Genomic DNA, 18,292 nt, shown 5'->3' with positions numbered 1-18,292 from the left:
TCCGCTGTTTTTCCTGCTATATCAAGTCAAAATGTTTGGCATGAGAAAGGCCTGCTAGAAGTCTTAAGTGTTTTGCCGTCAGAGGGGCCAGAATAAACAATAACAGAAATGCTAAGCCAAAAAATAAATAATATATGTGACCACACTTTCAGTACTCCGTCTACTATCTACTATTACTATTTTTTTTGTGCTGTTCGACATGTAAGCACTTTCAACTTTTCTCGACACAGTTGTTTTTGCCATTGATGATTAAAAAAAATTTCATTGACGGCTGTTTTTGACGTCGACGTGAAGGCGTGGCTCCGCTGATGACATAAGGAAGTGGGCAGGAAGACTTTGGGGAAGTCCTTTTCTTTTCAACCAAAGACAGTTTCATCAACCCATGTTTCAACCTCGCCCAGTTATTGCGGTAGATGCTAGATCGGATCCGCTAGACGCGTCGACGTCAAAGGACGTTCCTCGTGGGCCGATTTATTCTGCCTCTGATTGGCTTACCCTGGTACTCTTCCCTCATCCCTAACCAATCCCCACCCTCATGCCTAAACCTAACCACTTCGACCAGTCTAGCGGATCCGATTGAACATCTACCAGCTATTGCCCAGTTCTGCAGGCTAGTGGTTATGTGTGTACAGTTAAACAGCTGACAATGCCTGTGGAGAGCCTGCCAGTCCGGGATGTGACCATTCATTTCCGTTTACTACAGCAGTATCTGGTTCTTCTGAAGAAATATCCCATCCTAACTAAGTCTGTAACGAGGTCTGTAGCTTCGGTTAGTCACTGACTATTAGTGGTTTGTTGTGCAGCTTGGTGCTTGTTTTGTGTCGTGTTTCTTCAGTTTGACAGTCAGAAATTAGACGTTCTTATTTACTGAAGGACTGACAAAGTCAAACCAAAGTTTATTAAGTTACTGTTTGCTAAATTGTTACCAATCTCGCCATTTGTTAGCAGTTGTTACTTGATTGCTCTACTTTGTTTGCACTGACCACACACTGCCCTTTGTGTTAGCACTCTGGCTTTAGCCAATCAGCATCTGCCTGGAAAACCTCCCCTTACAAGTTTATGGCACTGATTTTATTGTATTACCTTATTATAAATGTACCTGTTGCATATTGATAGAGTTGTGTTCGTTGTGTGTTCTTGATACTTTCAGTGGCATCCTCACAGCTTTAGGAAATCTTCTGTCTCAGATTTTGGAGGCAAGAAAAAAGGCCAAGAATGGAGCCCAGGTCAATGAGATTGACACAGCTGCGGCTGCACGCTATGCCATTTATGGGTGAGACTACAGAAACAAAATTGAGGCTTGATGTACTTTTTAATGGCTCATCTGTTACAAAAAAATGAATGTAATGGGGTTTTGCCTTGAACTCCCCTCTTACGTCTATATATTTAAAAAAAGATTCTGTAGTCACATTATTCCTGGTTGTCTATTTCAGGTTGTTTATTACAGGACCGTTGAGCCATTACTTTTACCAGCTGATGGAAGTGTGGATGCCCAGCACAGACCCGCTCTGTATAGTCAAACGTCTGCTACTGGATCGGCTTGTTTTTGCCCCTGGCTTTCTGCTCATTTTCTACTTTGTTATGAACATCCTGGAGGTAGGTCATCTCAGAAACTGTCCCTCCTAATCATCTCAATTAAGTGGCACTCCAGCGATTTGATATTGCACTGGCATAAAGTTGGGTGGATTGCAAGAGACCGATGTACAAAAAGAATATTAGAAATTGCTGCAGCAGAGGCCAAGATATGCTGATTTTCTTTACCCCTCGGTATGGGTGAAGCTAAAAAAATGCAGGATCCTACACTTCCCATAAAGCAATTTGATAGATTCTTTCATTAGACCCTCTGTACTTTCAAACTCATTGTCCCAGTTTGTAACGCCGCTGTTATAATTTGTTTTGGTATTTTACTGCCCGTTTACAGTTTTTCTCAATTGTTTACACACTAATACTGGTACTTGAGACACAATGACCACAACCCGTGACTCATGTCCAAACCCGCTGAACCAATCCTGCTAAAATACAAGCACATTTCCTGCTTTACACTCAGATTGCAGTTCCAAACAAAAAATAAATTCATCACACTACACACAATTCTTTACATTTGGCATGATCTTCTTAAATAAAATCTCTTGTGTTCACATGCAACGCACTGCCATTCAAAATGCTAAACTTACATTTCCTACTATCCACTCTGACTCCTCACATGGGCAAACACATGTTGCACAATTGTTCAAATAGAAATCAGAGCTTTAGCAAGAAAAAGGCCACAGGTGAACTCTTCAGTTTAGGCAAACATAGGAGAGAGAGAGGCAAGAGGTGTGCGAGAATGAAAAAGAGGAAGGGCAAGACCAAGATGAGCCATAATCTCTGATGAGATTCAGGCCACTTTGGTCTAACGCTGAGGGAGGCTGGGTAGAGTTCAACTCGAGCAGCTTCACAGTAACGTCTATGACTGCAATCCCCATACGCGTATACCTCTTCTGCAAGCTATGGAAGAAGCATGTGCAGATATAGCTGTTGAAGCTTTTCAGGGCTGGATTCGCCATGCTAGGAGAAACTTCCCCTGTTGCTTGACCAGGGAGGATATTGCCTCCAATGTAGATGAGGTTGCAGACTATTTTTGTTTTTACTGTATGTAGAACACTTTACACACCAACGTTGTGTTTGTTGAGATGTATACAGTATATTTTGGGGGGGGTAATAAACATTTTTGTCTATATTACAGTATATGTGTTTTTTTTTATTTGAGTATAAAAACAGACGTCTCCCGATAAGGCACCCATACTTATCCATTCAGTGTTATACATTGAGCACATCAGTGTTCTTAGAAATGTCTATTCCTATAATGGTGTGTGTGTGTGTGTGTGTGTGTGTGTGTGTGTGTAATTTGAACACAAAATGACATTTTGAGAAGACATAACATTGATTTGAAGGCAGAGTTTAATTTTGCAGGAGATGTGTTGTGTTTTGCCTTTTGTGTGTGTGTAGACGTCTGAGAATATGAGGTATGCTTTCAGAAAATGTGTGTAAACAATTGAGAAAAACTGTAAATATGATTTCCTGCCACATGCAATGTTTCAACCTGGATTTTTTACCATAGTAGTTAGTCTACTGTATTCATGTAGTATATGCAGTTTAAGCACATGCAATAACAAAGGATGAATTAATGTAAATATATAATCATTCCAATCTATTGTCAGGCTAAAGGGTGGACAGACTTTGAAAAGAAGATGAGAGGAAGTTACTGGACTGCTTTAAAGATGAATTGGAAAGTGTGGACTCCCGTCCAGTTCATCAATATCAACTTTGTGCCTGTTCAGGTATGCATTTGACTGTCATCCTGTCATCGAACAAATGATGAGTCACACACTGACACTTACTGTAATGTTTCTCCCCCTCTCTTGTGTCTTTTTGCTTTCAGTTCCGAGTGCTGTTTGCCAACATGGTCGCCTTATTTTGGTACGCCTACCTTGCATCTGTGAGGAAATGAGGCTTCCTTAGATTTCCTCACTGAAAACCAACCTGGAGTAAACTGTGGCTTTAACATTTGGTTGTTTACTGTACTCCTATTTACCTGTTTCTAATCTCGACAATAATTCTCACAGTAGCTCTTGTGATTAACTCCAACCAAACCTGTACAATGAGTTTAAGCCATTATAACACGCTGCTATATTTTGGATACATGACTGTTTTTGTAATTACAGAACATAATACATGTTGTTCATAATAAATATATATATATATATTTTTTACAGCGCACTGCCAAAATCTTGTAAGATGAAATAGTAAACCTTGAATTGTATGATTGAGACAGTCTCATTTAAATACTGGATAATTGTAAATTGTCTAAAGTGTGCCTTTGTGGTTACTTGTGTGGTCTGTACAGGGTACAGCTCCACCCCTGAGCTCAGGAAATAGTAGCTACAGTACAGTAAATAGACAAAAAGAGAGATGGAAATTAACTTTTTATTTTTTTTTAAACAGTGTCCAGTTAATGTATTAAGACATGTCAAAATACAATTATAACATACTGTGTTGTATGTGTAGGTTATATTTATGATCATTTTTGAGATACGGCAGAATTACACTTGGAATGCATTGATTTGTTCCAAATGAAAATACAAATAAATACGAAATATGGCATTTGAAGATATATGATCTTGATTTAGATTAAATAAAGGAATGTCTAGAATATGAACTGTATGAAAGTGTCCTCAGCCTCCTCTTAAACGGAGATTCAGGTCGATGGTGCTCAGCGCTTCAACATTGTAGTCGGAAAGTCTGCCCTCGTTCATCTCTCTGCCTTGGTGAATGAGCCTCTGCTGGCTCACCGGAATCGTCTCTCTGCTCTGGACCCTGCTCCTGAAGTGGCTCACAGTCTCGTCGGGTGTGATGTCATATGTGCTCACCTTCCCCTTTTCGTTTCTGAGGAACACCTGGATGGTGGCCGGCTGGGTCACCAGCAGGGACACCCTGGCGCCAGATCGTAAGCCGTAGGAGCTCAGTGGCCTCGAGTCGTCGCTGAGATCAGTGTTCATGCCGTTCACAAACACCAGCTTCTGCGTTGCAGAGAGAAATCCTAGTTTCTCCTGGATGAGTATTTTCAGAGACCCCACTGTGTCCTCAGGGTGCACCCTCAAAGTGTGGGAAATCCCGTTCAGCATGCTGATGGTTATGTCCATGATCAAAGTGGGCTGAAAGATCATTCAACACATTAAAATAAGTCTACATAAACTCGTTTTAAATGAAGTATCACGATGCATTTAATTACAGCGTTGATAAAGAGACTTACCTTGTGATCACTTTAGCAAATTCCTCCGGAGAACTTGAGGTCTTCAGTAAACAAACGATGCTCAGGAGCAGCTGTCAGAGGTTTCAGCTTACCACTGTTTATATACAGTCTGCCTCAGCTGATCCACACCTCCCTTTATGACTTAAGATTCGTTTTCCTTCTCTGCCTCAATAACTTTCGGTTTCTATTCTGCCAACATGACGCCACTGTTTTGGGCGCAACAATGATTTGATCATTAATAACACAGCCTTAAGGCCCACGTAGCCTACTGTAGTATTTAGTGGGGCAACAGCTGCTGGTTCAGTATGAATGAAGGAAACAAAAGAGTTACAGGGGACTTTTCGATGGCCTGATTAAATGGTCAAATCAGCACTGTGTAGTTTAACAAGGAAAGGGAAAATCATTTCATCAGATGAGATGTGCCTGACAAACACGTTATGGTTATTTTTAGGCAACTTATACTTTAAACAAAAGTTTTTCTTTGAAAACAAAACAGAAATAAAAGATTGCAATTTTTTATTATTAAAGTTTAACAACACTAGAATGAAAACAGGATACATAAAGGGGAAAAAAGAGCTATACCTAAACCTGTGCGCACAGTTTGCAAATCTGTGCCCTCGGTTTTGTGAACTGTTCCCTCAGATTCACAATCCATGTGCACAGTTTATAGATGTACACATGGCTCTCAGCTGAGGGGGGCTCCATATTATAATGTAAATCACAGATCAAAACAATGGACAGCCATTGCACTGCCCTTATAACACAGGTTGCCAACACACTGCTCACTCACAATTTTAATAAAATGATAATGAAACTAAAAACATACTGCAGGTGTCAAAGGAAACTGAAAAACAACAAAATCTAAATGCATGACCAGCAGGTTTTTACTTTACACAACAACTTCCCAAATGAAAAATTAGTAATAAATATCATAACTCTGAATGTTTCAGCAAGGCGGCCCTCTCCTCCCTCTTTGGTAGCGGAATGTTTCCTGTGGTAAGAAAATAAATATTAGTTAAGGATCCTCACAGTTACAAACAAAACAGGATGAAACATATACACCATCATCTTTGAATTTAGATTGGATTCAACTTTTTCATTGCCGAATTCTGTGGAGTATAGACTACATAGTAATGGGAAGATATGAAAACGCTATGATATATATAGTATTAACAGTATGAACTGTGTGAAATAATTACACTAAGATATATACAGTATGAGCAGTATGAACAGCTCAGAGCAGTTTCCAAAATATAAAGTGCAGGAGTATAGACAGTAGAAGGAATATACAGTGGCACTCATAAGTTTATGAACCCATGCTAAAGTTGACTAAAAAGAGTAATAAAAAAATCATCTTTTGGAAATTGATCTTAATGCCTTCATTTAAAAAAAATGAGGAAAAATCCACCCTTTAAGGACACCAATTTTCTTTGTGAATGAATAATGTATTGTAAATAAATAAATGTTCTTCCTTAAAATACAGGGGCATAAGTATACACACCCCTATGTTAAATTCCCATAGAGGCAGGCAGATTGTTATTTTTAAAGACCAGTTATTTCATGGATCCAGGATACGATGCATCCTGATAAAGTTCCCTTGGCCTTTGGAATTAAAATAGCCCCACATGATCACATAGCCTTCACCATACCTAGAGATTGGCATGGTTTTATTTCAGTTAGCCTAATAGCTGGTTTGATTTGCATTGAGAGATGATTTTATGGAAAGTACCCAGTAGTCAGGGGAAATGCAACGCTACCAAGCCACTTATTTCGGCCATATTTCGTATTTATTTGTATTTTCATTTGGAAAAAATCAATGCATTCCAAGTGTAATTCTGCCATATCTCAAAAATGATCATAAATATAACCTACACACACAACACAGTATGTTATAATTGTATTTTGACATGTAGCGTAACGTAGTTAAATTTTTTCGAGAGGTGCACGTCAGGCTACGGCGTACGACGGCCGGAGTAGACGCAGAGGGGTCTGTGGGGGTACGCTGTCGATTCTACACACAACCATAACCATAAAACGGCCTTAAAGAAGGCACTAGGCATTATGCAGGATTTAGTCATCCTGCACACAATCTCTTCTCCCACCTTCCATCAGGGAGACGTCTGCAGAGCATCCCAACGCGCACATCACGTTTCAGGGGTAGTTTTTACCCCCAGGAAATAAGGCTATTGAATGACAGAACAACAGGAAGGAGGGCTGAGGTCTGAGCTTAGTTACCATGTTTACTGTGCTTGGATGTTTTTAAATGTTATTTATAATTGTTACTTATTGACTGGTGCTGAGAGAGTGCCAAGGCACATTGTATTTCATTGCTGTGGTACTCTGTACTAATATGCACATGACAATAAACTTTAACTGAACACAATTATTTCAAAATTAAATCTATTCAGGTTTTTTCTAACCTGGTGGTGCCACAAAATATTCTTCAGCTGTGTTTTTGGAGAGCTGAAGCAGTTCTTCAGCACAGTCCCCTTCCATCACTGCATCGTCTCTCAGGTTTAATGCCCTGGATGTGCATAGATAAAACATAACCACATTCATACAATAGGCTTCACAAGAATTTAAAATTGAGATACAGTTGTTGCTCATTTGTTACGCTATATGGTTATAACTGTGATGAAAAGGCCCACATGCAAATACGCGGTTTTACACAACAGTCTGTACCATACCTGTCCTCCAGAACTGAATCCATTGGTTCAACCCCTGACGTGTCAACAACATGAAGCTGATCTGCAAATCGTATAGCTTTCTCCAAACAGGCCAGTCCCTGTTTGGTGCGGAAATCAACCAAGGCCAGTCGCTCCAGTTTGTCCACCAGGTCAGTAGGAATATGGGCAGGCTGTAAAATCAATGGTCTGCTTAGAAATGTATGTGTGACAGAACAGTTTTTTTTTTCCTACAGCACTTAAGAATGTCTTTAACTGTAAATAACTGTAACTTGTAACGATCAAATTAAATCATTAAATCCAGTAAAAACTTTGAATAAGTGAACACTGTCATGACTCATGCCCATATACAGTCTATGCTCATGCCCCATAATTTGACCTTTGGTCTTTGGTAATATATCTGACGTTTTATTGACATCATTGTTGTGATGTCACTTACTCACTCAGTCACTCAGTCACTCAGTCACTCACTCACACACACACACACACACCAAAGTTACAGTCTTTTTCGTAAGAAATTCCCTCCTGTGTTACAAATCCACTGCTGCAGCTCAACAAGTAGCCTACACAGTCTGTGCAAACACAAAAAGGGAATTTGGTACTAAAAGTACTGTCAGACTGTTGAAGCCTCGTGTTAGATACACAGATAAACATCCGAATACATTTCTGTACACAACGAGGACTGTGGATTTTGTCCCTCATAAATTACATGAAAAAGCATTAGGAAGTGATCTTTTATTGGCCAGCATCAATAGGTGGGAATGATTACAGCAAGCAAAACCTGTTTTAATGTACAGGCACCTATTGTTTAAGACAAGGCTTTCAACCAAATATCTAAAATTGAACATGAATTTCAAGCATTAGGCTATTAAACACATTACAAGTTGTATTATGTTTACATTCAACTAGTCATGAGGATATTTACCGGGGGAAGTTGGTCCTCTGGTACTAGTTCCCATGTTGCAACCTCTGGTACCTATTAGAGGAGACACCCAGGTAATAAGACTGACATGTTAATGTGTACCGAATGTCCTGCATTGGCTACTGAATAGACCGTCTGCAATTCAAATAACAGTCTTATCTTTGACCTTCAATTTACCTTGGAGTTATGTGGATGAGAGCTAAACAGACGCGTTACATTTGTGATGCTGTTTCTTCTTCTGTGGAAGTTCTCCACGTTTGTTACAGAGTACCGAGTGATTTTCAGGCACGACACGCCACGGCATGTGCGTTTAGCAGCGAGACTAAACACTGACATTTTAAGACACTTAGGTATCTATGCCCGTAATGTATACAAATGGTGTCACATTTCTTAGTATTTAATAACTCACCAGCAAGGTCAGTGCTAACTAGCATGCATAGCATGAACGAACGACTTGCCGTAGTTAGCCCAGGGGGCGGTAGGACGAAGGGAACTTGAAGCGAGAGGCTTACTTCCACTTCCTTCCTTCTTCGCTTACAGCCCATGCAGACAACAAACTGGTTCGTTTTAGTTAAACTACAATGGTGGTGCCTTAAATGTGGAATGATACTGTTCTATTCATCATTTAACCCTCCTTGGCAAAATCCCGTTAAGTACAACGTCTTCGAATTACACTGATAACATTTCCTATATAAGACCATCAAACAACGTGTTCACAGTTATATTCAGTTTTATGATTAATACGGTACGAGAAAAGTTAAGAGCGCCCGGATAGCTCAGTCGGTAGAGCATCAGACTTTTAATCTGAGGGTCCAGGGTTCAAGTCCCTGTTCGGGCGTTAGCGTTTTTACTCATTGGAGTTTACAGCCAATAAAATCAAGGAACTATGAAAGAAGGAATTAAAATTTTGCATTGGTGCGAGACTTTGCTGAACGTATAATACAGTATACTGGTATATATGTTGTATATATGTTTTGTCTAGTAGTTGTTTGTTTGTTTAGTATATTTACACAGTATGTATTAAGTTAAAAATAAAGAATAAATAAAGATATAAATAAAAAATAAAGAGCAAAGAGCATTACAGCAGAGAGAGAACAGTGGCATGAAGGTGGAGAGTCAGGGTAGTTACAGGGCCTTGTTAATAAGGCTAGTGGCGGAGGGGAAAAAAGCTGTTCATGTGACGTGAGGTTTTGGTCCTGATGGACCTCAGCCTCCTGCCAGAGGGGAGTGGCTCAAAGAGTTTGTGTCCGGGGTGGGAGGGGTCGGCCACAATCTTTCCAGCACGCTTCAGAGTCCTGGTGGCGTAAAGGTCCTGGAGCGGCGGCAGATTGCAGCCAATCACCTTCTCTGCTGACCGAATGACACGCTGCAGTCTGCCCTTGTCCTTGGCTGTGCTAGCAGCGTACCAGATGGTGATGGAGGATGTGAGGATGGACTCAATGATGGCTGTGTAGAAGTGCACCATCATTGTCTTTGGCAGGTTGAATTTCTTCAGCTGCCGCAGGAAGTACATCCTCTGTTGTGCTTTCTTCACGAGGGAGCTGATGTTCAGCTCCCACTTGAGGTCCTGGGAGATGGTAGTTCCCAGGAAGCGGAAAGACTCCACAGTGTCAATTGTGGAGCCACAGAGGGTGATGGGGGTAGGTGAGGCTGAGTACTTCCTGAAGTCCACAACCATCTCCACTGTCTTTAGAGCGTTGAGCTCTAGATTATTTTGCTTGCACCAGGTCACCAGGTGGTCAGCCTCCCACCTGTAGGCAGACTTGTCACCATCAGAGATGAGCCCGATGAGGGAGGTGTCGTCCGCAAACTTCAGAAGCTTGACAGACTGGTGACTGGAGGTGCAGCTGTTGGTGTCCAGGGAGAAGAGCAAGGGGAAAAGAACACAGCCTTTGGGGGGATCCGGTGCTGATGGACTGTGAGTCGGAGACGTGTTTCCCCAGCTTCACATGCTGCTTCCTGTCAGACAGGAAGTCAGTGATCCACCTGCAGGTGGAGTCAGGCACGCAGCTGGGAGAGTTTCTCCTGGAGCAGAGCCGGGATGATGGTGTTAAAGGCAGAGCTGAAGTCCACAAACAGGATCCTGGCGTAGGTTCCTGCGGAGTCCAGGTGCCGGAGGATGTAGTGGAGGGCCAGGTTGACTGCATCGTTTACAGACCTATTGGCTCTGTAGGCAAACTGCAGGGGGTCCAGGAGGGGGTCTGTGATGTCTTTGAGGTGTGAAAGCACAAGGCGCTCAAAGGACTTCATAACCACAGAGGTCAGGGCGACGGGTCTGAAGTCATTAAGTCCTGTGGTCCTTGGCTTCTTGGGAACAGGGATTATGGTTGAGGTCTTGAAGCAGGCTGGCACGTGGCATGTCTCCAGTGAGGTGTTGAAAATGTCTGTGAACACTGGAGACAGCTGATCAGCGCAGTGCTTCAAGCTGGATGGGGAGACAGCATCCGGTCCAGCAGCTTTCCTGGGGTTCTGTCTCCTAAAGAGTCTGTTGACGTCCCTCTCATGGATGGAAAGAGTCGTCACTGAGGTGGGTGGGGGGACCTTTATGGAGGGCATGGTGGGGAGGCCCAGGACCCTGCTGAGGTGGGGGAGGTGGAGGTGAAGCACAGTGGCTGGTGTCGTGGGGGATGGTGTCAGGACTGTCCTTTTGTCTTTCAAATCGACAGTAGAACTCGTTCAGGTTGTTGGCTAGGTGTCGGTCATTGAAGGAGTGGGTGATTTTAGGCTTATAGGTGGTGATCTGCCTAAGTCCTTTCCAGACAGTCGCAGAGTCGTTCACTGAGAACTGGCGTTGGAGCTTCTCAGAGTACCGTCGTTTAGCCTCCTTCACTGCCTTGCTAAACTTGTACTTTGACTCTTTAAATATGTCTTTGTCCCCACTCCTGAACGCCTCTTCCTTAGTGAATGTTGCAAATGTTTCCTTTTAGTAACAATTATATTTACTTATATTTACTATGTAAGCATTAAACAACACGAACTATTATGATTTGGCTGTATGTCATCCACAATAGGCCACTTTCCTATTTGTATCATAAAGTGATGTTTGACATAACCTCAAAATATGACATTTCACATTTTCCACCCGGGGATTGAACTACAGACCATTCGATCCACCCGTCGAACAAGGGCCTGGATAGCTCAGTCGGTAGAGCATCAGACTTTTAATCTGAGGGTCCAGGGTTCAAGTCCCTGTTCGGGCGGTTGTAGTTTTAATCGTTAGTCATACCGGCAAAGAAGTAAAAACTAAATTCTGTGATACCTCTGTTTCAGTCTCGTGGCATTTTAATTTAACACTGTAAAATATTTTTTTTAAATTAAAAAAAAATCTTTTTGTGCATTTTAGGAGCAGGAAGAAACGTCCACACGATTGTCGATTCGAATCGCGACTCTGGCAAAGTTGAGTTTTAGACCATGCAGAATAAAAGTGTTTGTGTTGCCCATTTAAAATTCAAGATATTGATTTATAAGTAAGGTAACTAGTCTAGATTTCATATTTAGACTATATATACGTAGATTATTTGTATCACCCAAGTTATTTTATATATATTATATTTATATAGGCTATATTTATTTATAATATATTTTTTACACATTTTAATCTGAGACGTTTTTGCCAAGTGTTTCTTTGAAGAATAAATGTGTTTTTGCTGTCAGGGTGGTGTCTGAGGCTGTTTCAGGTTTACAAATATACCAAAATAACATTTTTAATTTAAAAAATAATGAAAATAAAGGATGATGGTGTTAATTTGCATACATCATACTTATTACTTATAAATGCACTGTATATAATACAATCTGAAGTGGCCGCAGACACCAACCTAATAAAGGCAAGTCCAAAATGTTTTTGAATAAAACATACTTACTTGACCTGTGCAATGTGAACATATAACAATTTAACAGCACCACAAACTACAGCCACCAAATAAACAGAACATGTCCAGAGCAAGTCCAGCCCCTGCACCTTCACTGTGTGGTCCTCCCTCTTCACCCTCCTGTTGTGCCACTGCACTAGAGTGGTGATGCTCACATCCACCAGCTGCAATGTGGTCTGCTGCCTTACTGCTGCATTAGACAGAATGTGCCGCCTGATTGTCATAACCGTTTCCATAGTATTATTAATGCTATTAGCTTATATGTAACGTTAGATCATAACGTTAACAGTAATTACAATACGTGATTGGATGTTCACATTGACCCCTTCGCGCTGCGATTGGCCAACCTTCAATCTCACAATTAACAGTGAACATTATCAGTGGATGGAGATGAGTCCATATGTCTATGGGTCCAAGTCATGGTCCAAGTCCGAGGGTCCAGCTGCGGGCCACGCCCATGGTGGCCGCTCACGCCACGCCCCTTGTTTTCTTCGCCTTCAAAATAAAAGCCCGTTTTCGTGGCCGCTCACACCCATAGACAGTATATAATGGACCAACAGATCACGTAGCTCTAGAGGAGACCAGTGAACATTGACATATATAAAATGGACCAACAGATCCCGTTGCTCTGGACAGAGACCAGTGAAGGATATTAGGAGAACTTTTCCGGTGATGTGTGTTACTGCGCAGCCTCCAACTGAGAGAGACAATGTAAATGTGACGTGAGCAACCTGTCTGAAAGTTGTAAGTCTTCTGGTAGCTGTGCCAAGCTGAATCTCAATCATTCTCAATCTTGTAGAGACGGAGAGCGTAGGTATATGTAAGGAGATAACATAGGCACAGGCTAATTATTGCTAACTTCAGATGTAAAGTTATTTGCTGTCAAAGTGGCGCCAAAATGAATGGCAGTCAATGGAATGCTAACAGGAGGTGATGGCTTGTTAGCATCAAAATGGCGCCATAGGAGCTACGCGTTCCAAGCAAGGGGGTAAGCTTCTCCTCAGACTGCAAACCTCCTATGGCGCCATTTTGATGCTACCAAGCCATCACCTCCCGTTAGCATTGAAGGCTGCGCAGTAACGCTCAGCCATCACCGGAAAAGTGCTTCTAATGGCCTTCACTGGTCTCCGTCCAGAGCAACGGGATCTGTTGGTCCATTCTCATATACTGTCTATGGTTCCGAGGAGAAGCTTACCCCCTTGCCAGTGAAGGATATAAGAAGCACTTTTCCGGTGCACGCTGAGCATTACTGCGCAGCCTCCAACTGAGAGAGACGGAGTAAATGTGACGTGAGCAACCTGTCTGAAAGTTGTAAGTCTTCTGGTAGCTGTGCCAAGAGAAATCTCAATCATTCCCAATCTTGCAGAGACAGAGAGCGTAGGTATATGTAAGGAGATAACATGGACACAGGCTAATTATTGCTAACTAAAATGCTACTTAACATTAGTAATTAAACTTAAACAGCTAATGTAAGTCGAAACTGCCTGCGAGCTTCTCCTGTACTATACGGTAATTCCTCTACTATGCAACAGTATGTCGCGTGGTTATGACACAATCGTTAGCCTATTTTTATAAAAACGTCTGCTACGGAGCCATAACATGAGGTACAAGGTAATGGAGCCTTTTATACATTGTCGTGTTTCTTTAGAAATAAACAATGGACAAAAAAAGTCTTTAAAGGCTTCAGATGTAAAGTTATTCGCTGTCAAAGTGACGTCAAAATGAATGGCAGTCAATGGAATGCTAACGTCGGGTGATCGTTTGGTAGCATCAAAATGGCGCCATAGGAGGTTCGAGCTCTGAAGCGAAGCTTACCCCCTTGCTCACACCACGCCCCTTGTTTTCTTCACCTTCAAAAATAAAAGCCCGTTTTCTATAGTTCGCGGTGGAACTATAGAAAAATAAATACAAATTTCACCCTTTGCTTCTTTGTCACAACATTATCATTGATACATTTCAGCTCCGAACAAATACAAATGTGATCATTGATTATGGTAGACCCTGATAGCTATCGCAGCCATGCATTTTCTGGGGAGTTGTTGTGGTCTTTGCCCTGAGCGGTGACCACCGTCATGTTAGATCCATCTATCATTTTTAGTGATTTGAACAACAAAATTAAACCTGAGAGTCTGGGAATACTACTCTTTAATGAGAACACAATGACACATTTTCAGTGGCAACACAGTAACACAAAAGTTCAGTTGAATTATAAGCTACTGAAAAGTAGGCAGAGAGCTTCACAAATCAAATGAAAACATGTAAATTACATTTGAGAAAATACTGTACATAAAATTAGAGCATCCAGTTTACAGCCCAGATTTCTGAAAGCAGAACAGTAGAGATCTTCAGTGAGTCAAAAACAAGGCATATCTCCATGCAGTGATGATCTTTAAAATGTTCTTTGTTCAGAAGAGCCTAAACAAGTTGAAACTTTGTGAAAAAGGTGCAATCAGGTGGTCTGTCATGACTTTTTCCTGGGCTGGTCACAATAGCGCACATTTTCGAGTAGAAGGCTCTCTCTGGGTCGAAGCACTAAAAGAGAAAAAGAGTAAATAAATGCAGCAAGTACATATTAAATAATTTTTTCACACCCCTTTTTACATAAAAAGAATAGTAATTGTATTATTTAGATACGAAAGTGATAAACAACTACAGCAGCTTTTTATAGAGAAAAAGGGAGTAATATTACAAAGAGATACTGTCTTCTTATCTCTGGTCAGGCCCAGCGTCTCCTCCACATGTGCTCCACCCTCCGGGGCATTCTGTGCTTTTCACAAGGTCAGTGTCTCTCATGATTATCTCATGAGAAACAGAAATAGTTGCACACAGACTTCATGCAAATAGTTTAACACTAAAATGAAGCAAAGACTATAGAAAACATAACTTTTCTAACACCACATAAAATCCAGCAAATATTGACTATAAGATTTTTTTCTATAAAACACCAGAATAATATGAAGAGAATGAGGAAGAAATGATATATGCAACACAATGTTAGTAAAAGAAGCTTTAACTTTCAAATGTAGCCAATTCTCAATAACTCAAATTACATTAAAGTGACTATATGTAACTTTTTAGTGTTTCTGAAACTCTGTCATTCAAAAATATCATCATGCGAAGTACCTCACTCAAACACACATCCTCTGACAGGCTAAGCTAACGTTAGCTTACTTTTGCTGCGTAAATTTTGCCTTTGAGCTGCAAAACCCACCCTGTTAACTATAAGCTATCATCAACCTGACATCAATAGCTGTAGATAGTAATATTAATTTTAAACAAGTGATAACGGGCTAAATAACTCTATTATCAGCAGCTTACCTGGTGCTTCCCGGTAGTCGTTGCTGCTATCGCTGGCAAGATGACGCTGTACCTTATGCTGCGTTCCAGGCAACCCGTAACCCGTGTTTTCACAACCTTTTACCTGTGAAAGTGCCCTGGAACGGCAGTCAAACCCGTAACTTACTACCCGTGAACTCGTACCAGAGCGTTATACTCCCAGTTACAGTTTTTGACGTCACACACACATAAACAATGTTGCTGTATAGACGCTGGTGATTAACAGTGAGAAATAGAAATAAATAGACATAAATAGGCAACGTAAAGTAATTCTGCACATTGTAATCAAAATAATACACATACGATTGTGTACTACTACAGGTTATGTTTATTAAATGAAGCCCAAACTATGTTGCCGACTAGAAATCGCAAGTATCAGCTAGCTAGCTAACGTCAACGTTAGGTAGCCTAACCTGAACCCTGCCAACGGCACGTTTATCTGTCAGCTCGTCACTTCGCCTGGAACGCGTCGTGACTTGAAATCGTAACTTACGGGCTAAAAATTGTGTCTGGAACGCAGCATTATTGTCTGAAAGTGAGTGACGTAATTTCCTGTGGGCGTGGCGTGAACGTCTACGGGCTGCAGCTGGACCCTTCTCGGGTGCTGGGATCCCGCATAACGTGATTGGATGTTCACATTGAACACTACGCGACGCGATTGGCCGACCTTCAATCTCACAATGAACAGCGAACATCACTATAGAGCTCAACAGTGACCGCCCACTTGTTTAACGGCTCTGGTTCCGGAAGTGTTTTTCCCATGGATGTATTAAGAGAACGTTTTTGACATTGACATTATGGCTGATAATCTAAATCCTTATGGAGAAAATCAATGGCATTTTTACTTCCGCAACCACACTATTGAGCTCTATTGGATGATGAGATTGGACTGACCACAGTTATCAAATGCGCCCTGTCTCTCAATGTTTATAATGATGCTAATATGCTGATGTTAATCAAGTATAACAATTATCTGGTAATAATTACCATGTTCGCTCTCTTGTGCCACAAGCATAGAATGTATTAACAACAGGTGCACCAGCAGAATACAATATAATTCTAATAGTGTGCTTAAGCTGCAAGAGTATGCTGATAACGGACTGTCTGCGGCTCCAGCTGGGGGTGGGGGCCGGCTAAAGTCAACCTGTAAACTCAAGTGATTGCAAGTAGATGGAGAATTTTGGAAAAGTGCCATAGTGATTGATTGTCAATTTTGGAGAATAATGGAGATTATGAGTTGTGATTTGATGACAGTACAAATTTCATGGCAATCCACCCAATAGATGTTGAGATATTTACGCCTTGACTCTTTTTTTGACTAAAGAGGTGGACTGACGGACTGACATTGCCATCTTGATGTTCATCAACCCTCTACCTTCATGATATATTTCTGACTCTCTCACCTTATTAAATTGAGTAAAATACACATTACAAGATGTTTTGGAAAAATAATGATGATTCCATTTTTATTGTTTTATTATAAGAACATATACCATTTAATATATATATATATATATATATATATATATATGTATATATATATATATATATGTATATATATATATATATATATATGTATATATATATATATGTATATGTATATATATATATGTATATATATATATATATATATATATATATATATATATATATATATATGAACTCTCAGTATATAATTTGATTGTTTCACAATACACATTTAGAACTGGCCACAAAATAAAAAATATCAGCTTTACAAACAAAGCAGCATCTGAATGAGAAACTGAATGAATAAATAAATAAAATACTAAATAAATGTTACAATAATTAAAAAAAATTGGTTTTCTGACAGCAGTTAGCATTCACAAAGAAACACCAATATTAAAAGCAATTCATCTTATCACATTCATGAAACAACACTTGAAGACCAACTGAGTGAAGTTTTAGGCAATGATTGACAAGCATGAATGTCGGTAACCGAGGGACAACTTTAGTATTAATTTAGGGATAAAAAGCATATATATTGTATGTCCTCACAAGCCCCAAATCTGCCAAAACATAAATACTGTTTCCCTCATAACATCATCTGTACTTTTCATTTTCATCTTTCTGTTTAAGTCATTCTCACAGTAAAGAATCTGAATAACGTGGCCCCACAAAACCTTTTATCTGGTCACTGTGAATAAATGTTGTTTTTACTGTGTCATCTGATCTTCCCAATTCATAATCATATTCAAGCTGTCTTAATTCAACAAACAGGACCCAGACATCCATAAGTCACTTAAATATTAGGTTATGATTTTACATAATATAATCCTCTTAAGTTAAACACATTTTTCTCTCAGTACAACTCACAATTCCCACATAACAAATGAAGACAATATTTGGCAGACAAGGCAGTTCAATTAAAACATTAAAAACACTGTTGGATGCTAAATCACTGACATGGTGCTAAAAGCTAAATTGTTCTTAATGTTGTGTGTTAAAGAGAACTGGAGTTACATTCTGGACTACAAGCCACTGTTCTCCATTAGTAAAAAGTAATTTAATTTTGGGGTGTTGTAATTAAAGTAAATTCTGCTGACATTCTTACCTTCATTAAGGGGTAGGAATAGGGGGGTAACTTGCTGATATGTTTAAAGTTTAATCGTGTAGACTTTGACTATTAAAATAACTATTATAAACTATTATCACAATGTATTTTTCT

General features: G+C 40.3%; 3 protein-coding genes and 2 non-coding genes across 5 annotated transcripts; 3 read left to right on the top strand and 2 right to left on the bottom strand.

Annotated features, from left to right (window-relative positions):
• The first annotated feature begins 413 nt into the window (after nucleotides 1–413).
• On the top strand, nucleotides 414–3,748 carry pxmp2 (peroxisomal membrane protein 2). The gene is made up of 5 exons (XM_078250680.1): nucleotides 414–756; nucleotides 1,151–1,273; nucleotides 1,434–1,596; nucleotides 3,201–3,320; nucleotides 3,422–3,748. Exons 1-5 carry the CDS (start codon nucleotides 647–649, stop codon nucleotides 3,488–3,490), a joined length of 585 nt encoding a protein of 194 aa, XP_078106806.1. The 5' UTR covers nucleotides 414–646; the 3' UTR covers nucleotides 3,491–3,748.
• Nucleotides 3,749–3,952: 204 nt separating this feature from the next.
• On the bottom strand, nucleotides 3,953–4,903 carry isg15 (ISG15 ubiquitin like modifier). Its single transcript, XM_078250683.1, has 2 exons — nucleotides 4,793–4,903; nucleotides 3,953–4,694 (listed from the first exon to the last, which is right to left on the bottom strand). The coding sequence occupies exon 2, from the start codon at nucleotides 4,680–4,682 to the stop codon at nucleotides 4,215–4,217; it is 468 nt and encodes a 155-aa protein (XP_078106809.1). The 5' UTR covers nucleotides 4,683–4,694; nucleotides 4,793–4,903; the 3' UTR covers nucleotides 3,953–4,214.
• Nucleotides 4,904–5,293: 390 nt separating this feature from the next.
• gatc (glutamyl-tRNA amidotransferase subunit C) lies at nucleotides 5,294–8,879 on the bottom strand. Its single transcript, XM_078250682.1, has 5 exons — nucleotides 8,576–8,879; nucleotides 8,402–8,452; nucleotides 7,480–7,649; nucleotides 7,213–7,316; nucleotides 5,294–5,783 (listed from the first exon to the last, which is right to left on the bottom strand). The coding sequence occupies exons 1-5, from the start codon at nucleotides 8,732–8,734 to the stop codon at nucleotides 5,722–5,724; spliced, it is 546 nt and encodes a 181-aa protein (XP_078106808.1). The 5' UTR covers nucleotides 8,735–8,879; the 3' UTR covers nucleotides 5,294–5,721.
• A 284-nt stretch (nucleotides 8,880–9,163) lies between these two features.
• trnak-uuu (transfer RNA lysine (anticodon UUU)) lies at nucleotides 9,164–9,236 on the top strand. The gene has a single exon. It is a non-coding gene; the product is annotated as a tRNA-Lys (tRNA).
• A 2,289-nt stretch (nucleotides 9,237–11,525) lies between these two features.
• On the top strand, nucleotides 11,526–11,598 carry trnak-uuu (transfer RNA lysine (anticodon UUU)). The gene has a single exon. It is a non-coding gene; the product is annotated as a tRNA-Lys (tRNA).
• The last annotated feature ends 6,694 nt before the right edge of the window (nucleotides 11,599–18,292 follow it).

Source organism: Sander vitreus, chromosome 5, assembly GCF_031162955.1.
Source record: "Sander vitreus isolate 19-12246 chromosome 5, sanVit1, whole genome shotgun sequence".
Taxonomy (NCBI): Eukaryota; Metazoa; Chordata; class Actinopteri; order Perciformes; family Percidae; genus Sander; species Sander vitreus.
This window is presented reverse-complemented; position numbering and strand designations above follow the sequence as displayed.

What these genes read in the sequence shown, in the direction of transcription:
- isg15 (XM_078250683.1), bottom strand. Translation starts at nt 4,682, where the DNA reads ATGGACATAACCATCAGCATGCTGAACGGGATTTCCCACACTTTGAGG.
- pxmp2 (XM_078250680.1), top strand. Translation starts at nt 647, where the DNA reads ATGCCTGTGGAGAGCCTGCCAGTCCGGGATGTGACCATTCATTTCCGT. An exon ending in CTAACTAAGTCTGTAACGAG is followed by an intron (nt 757 to 1,150) that starts GTCTGTAGCTTC and finishes TGATACTTTCAG; the next exon opens with TGGCATCCTCACAGCTTTAG. An exon ending in GCACGCTATGCCATTTATGG is followed by an intron (nt 1,274 to 1,433) that starts GTGAGACTACAG and finishes TGTCTATTTCAG; the next exon opens with GTTGTTTATTACAGGACCGT.
- gatc (XM_078250682.1), bottom strand. Translation starts at nt 8,734, where the DNA reads ATGTCAGTGTTTAGTCTCGCTGCTAAACGCACATGCCGTGGCGTGTCG. An exon ending in GATTCAGTTCTGGAGGACAG is followed by an intron (nt 7,317 to 7,479) that starts GTATGGTACAGA and finishes ATGCACATCCAG; the next exon opens with GGCATTAAACCTGAGAGACG. An exon ending in ATATTTTGTGGCACCACCAG is followed by an intron (nt 5,784 to 7,212) that starts GTTAGAAAAAAC and finishes TTCTTACCACAG; the next exon opens with GAAACATTCCGCTACCAAAG.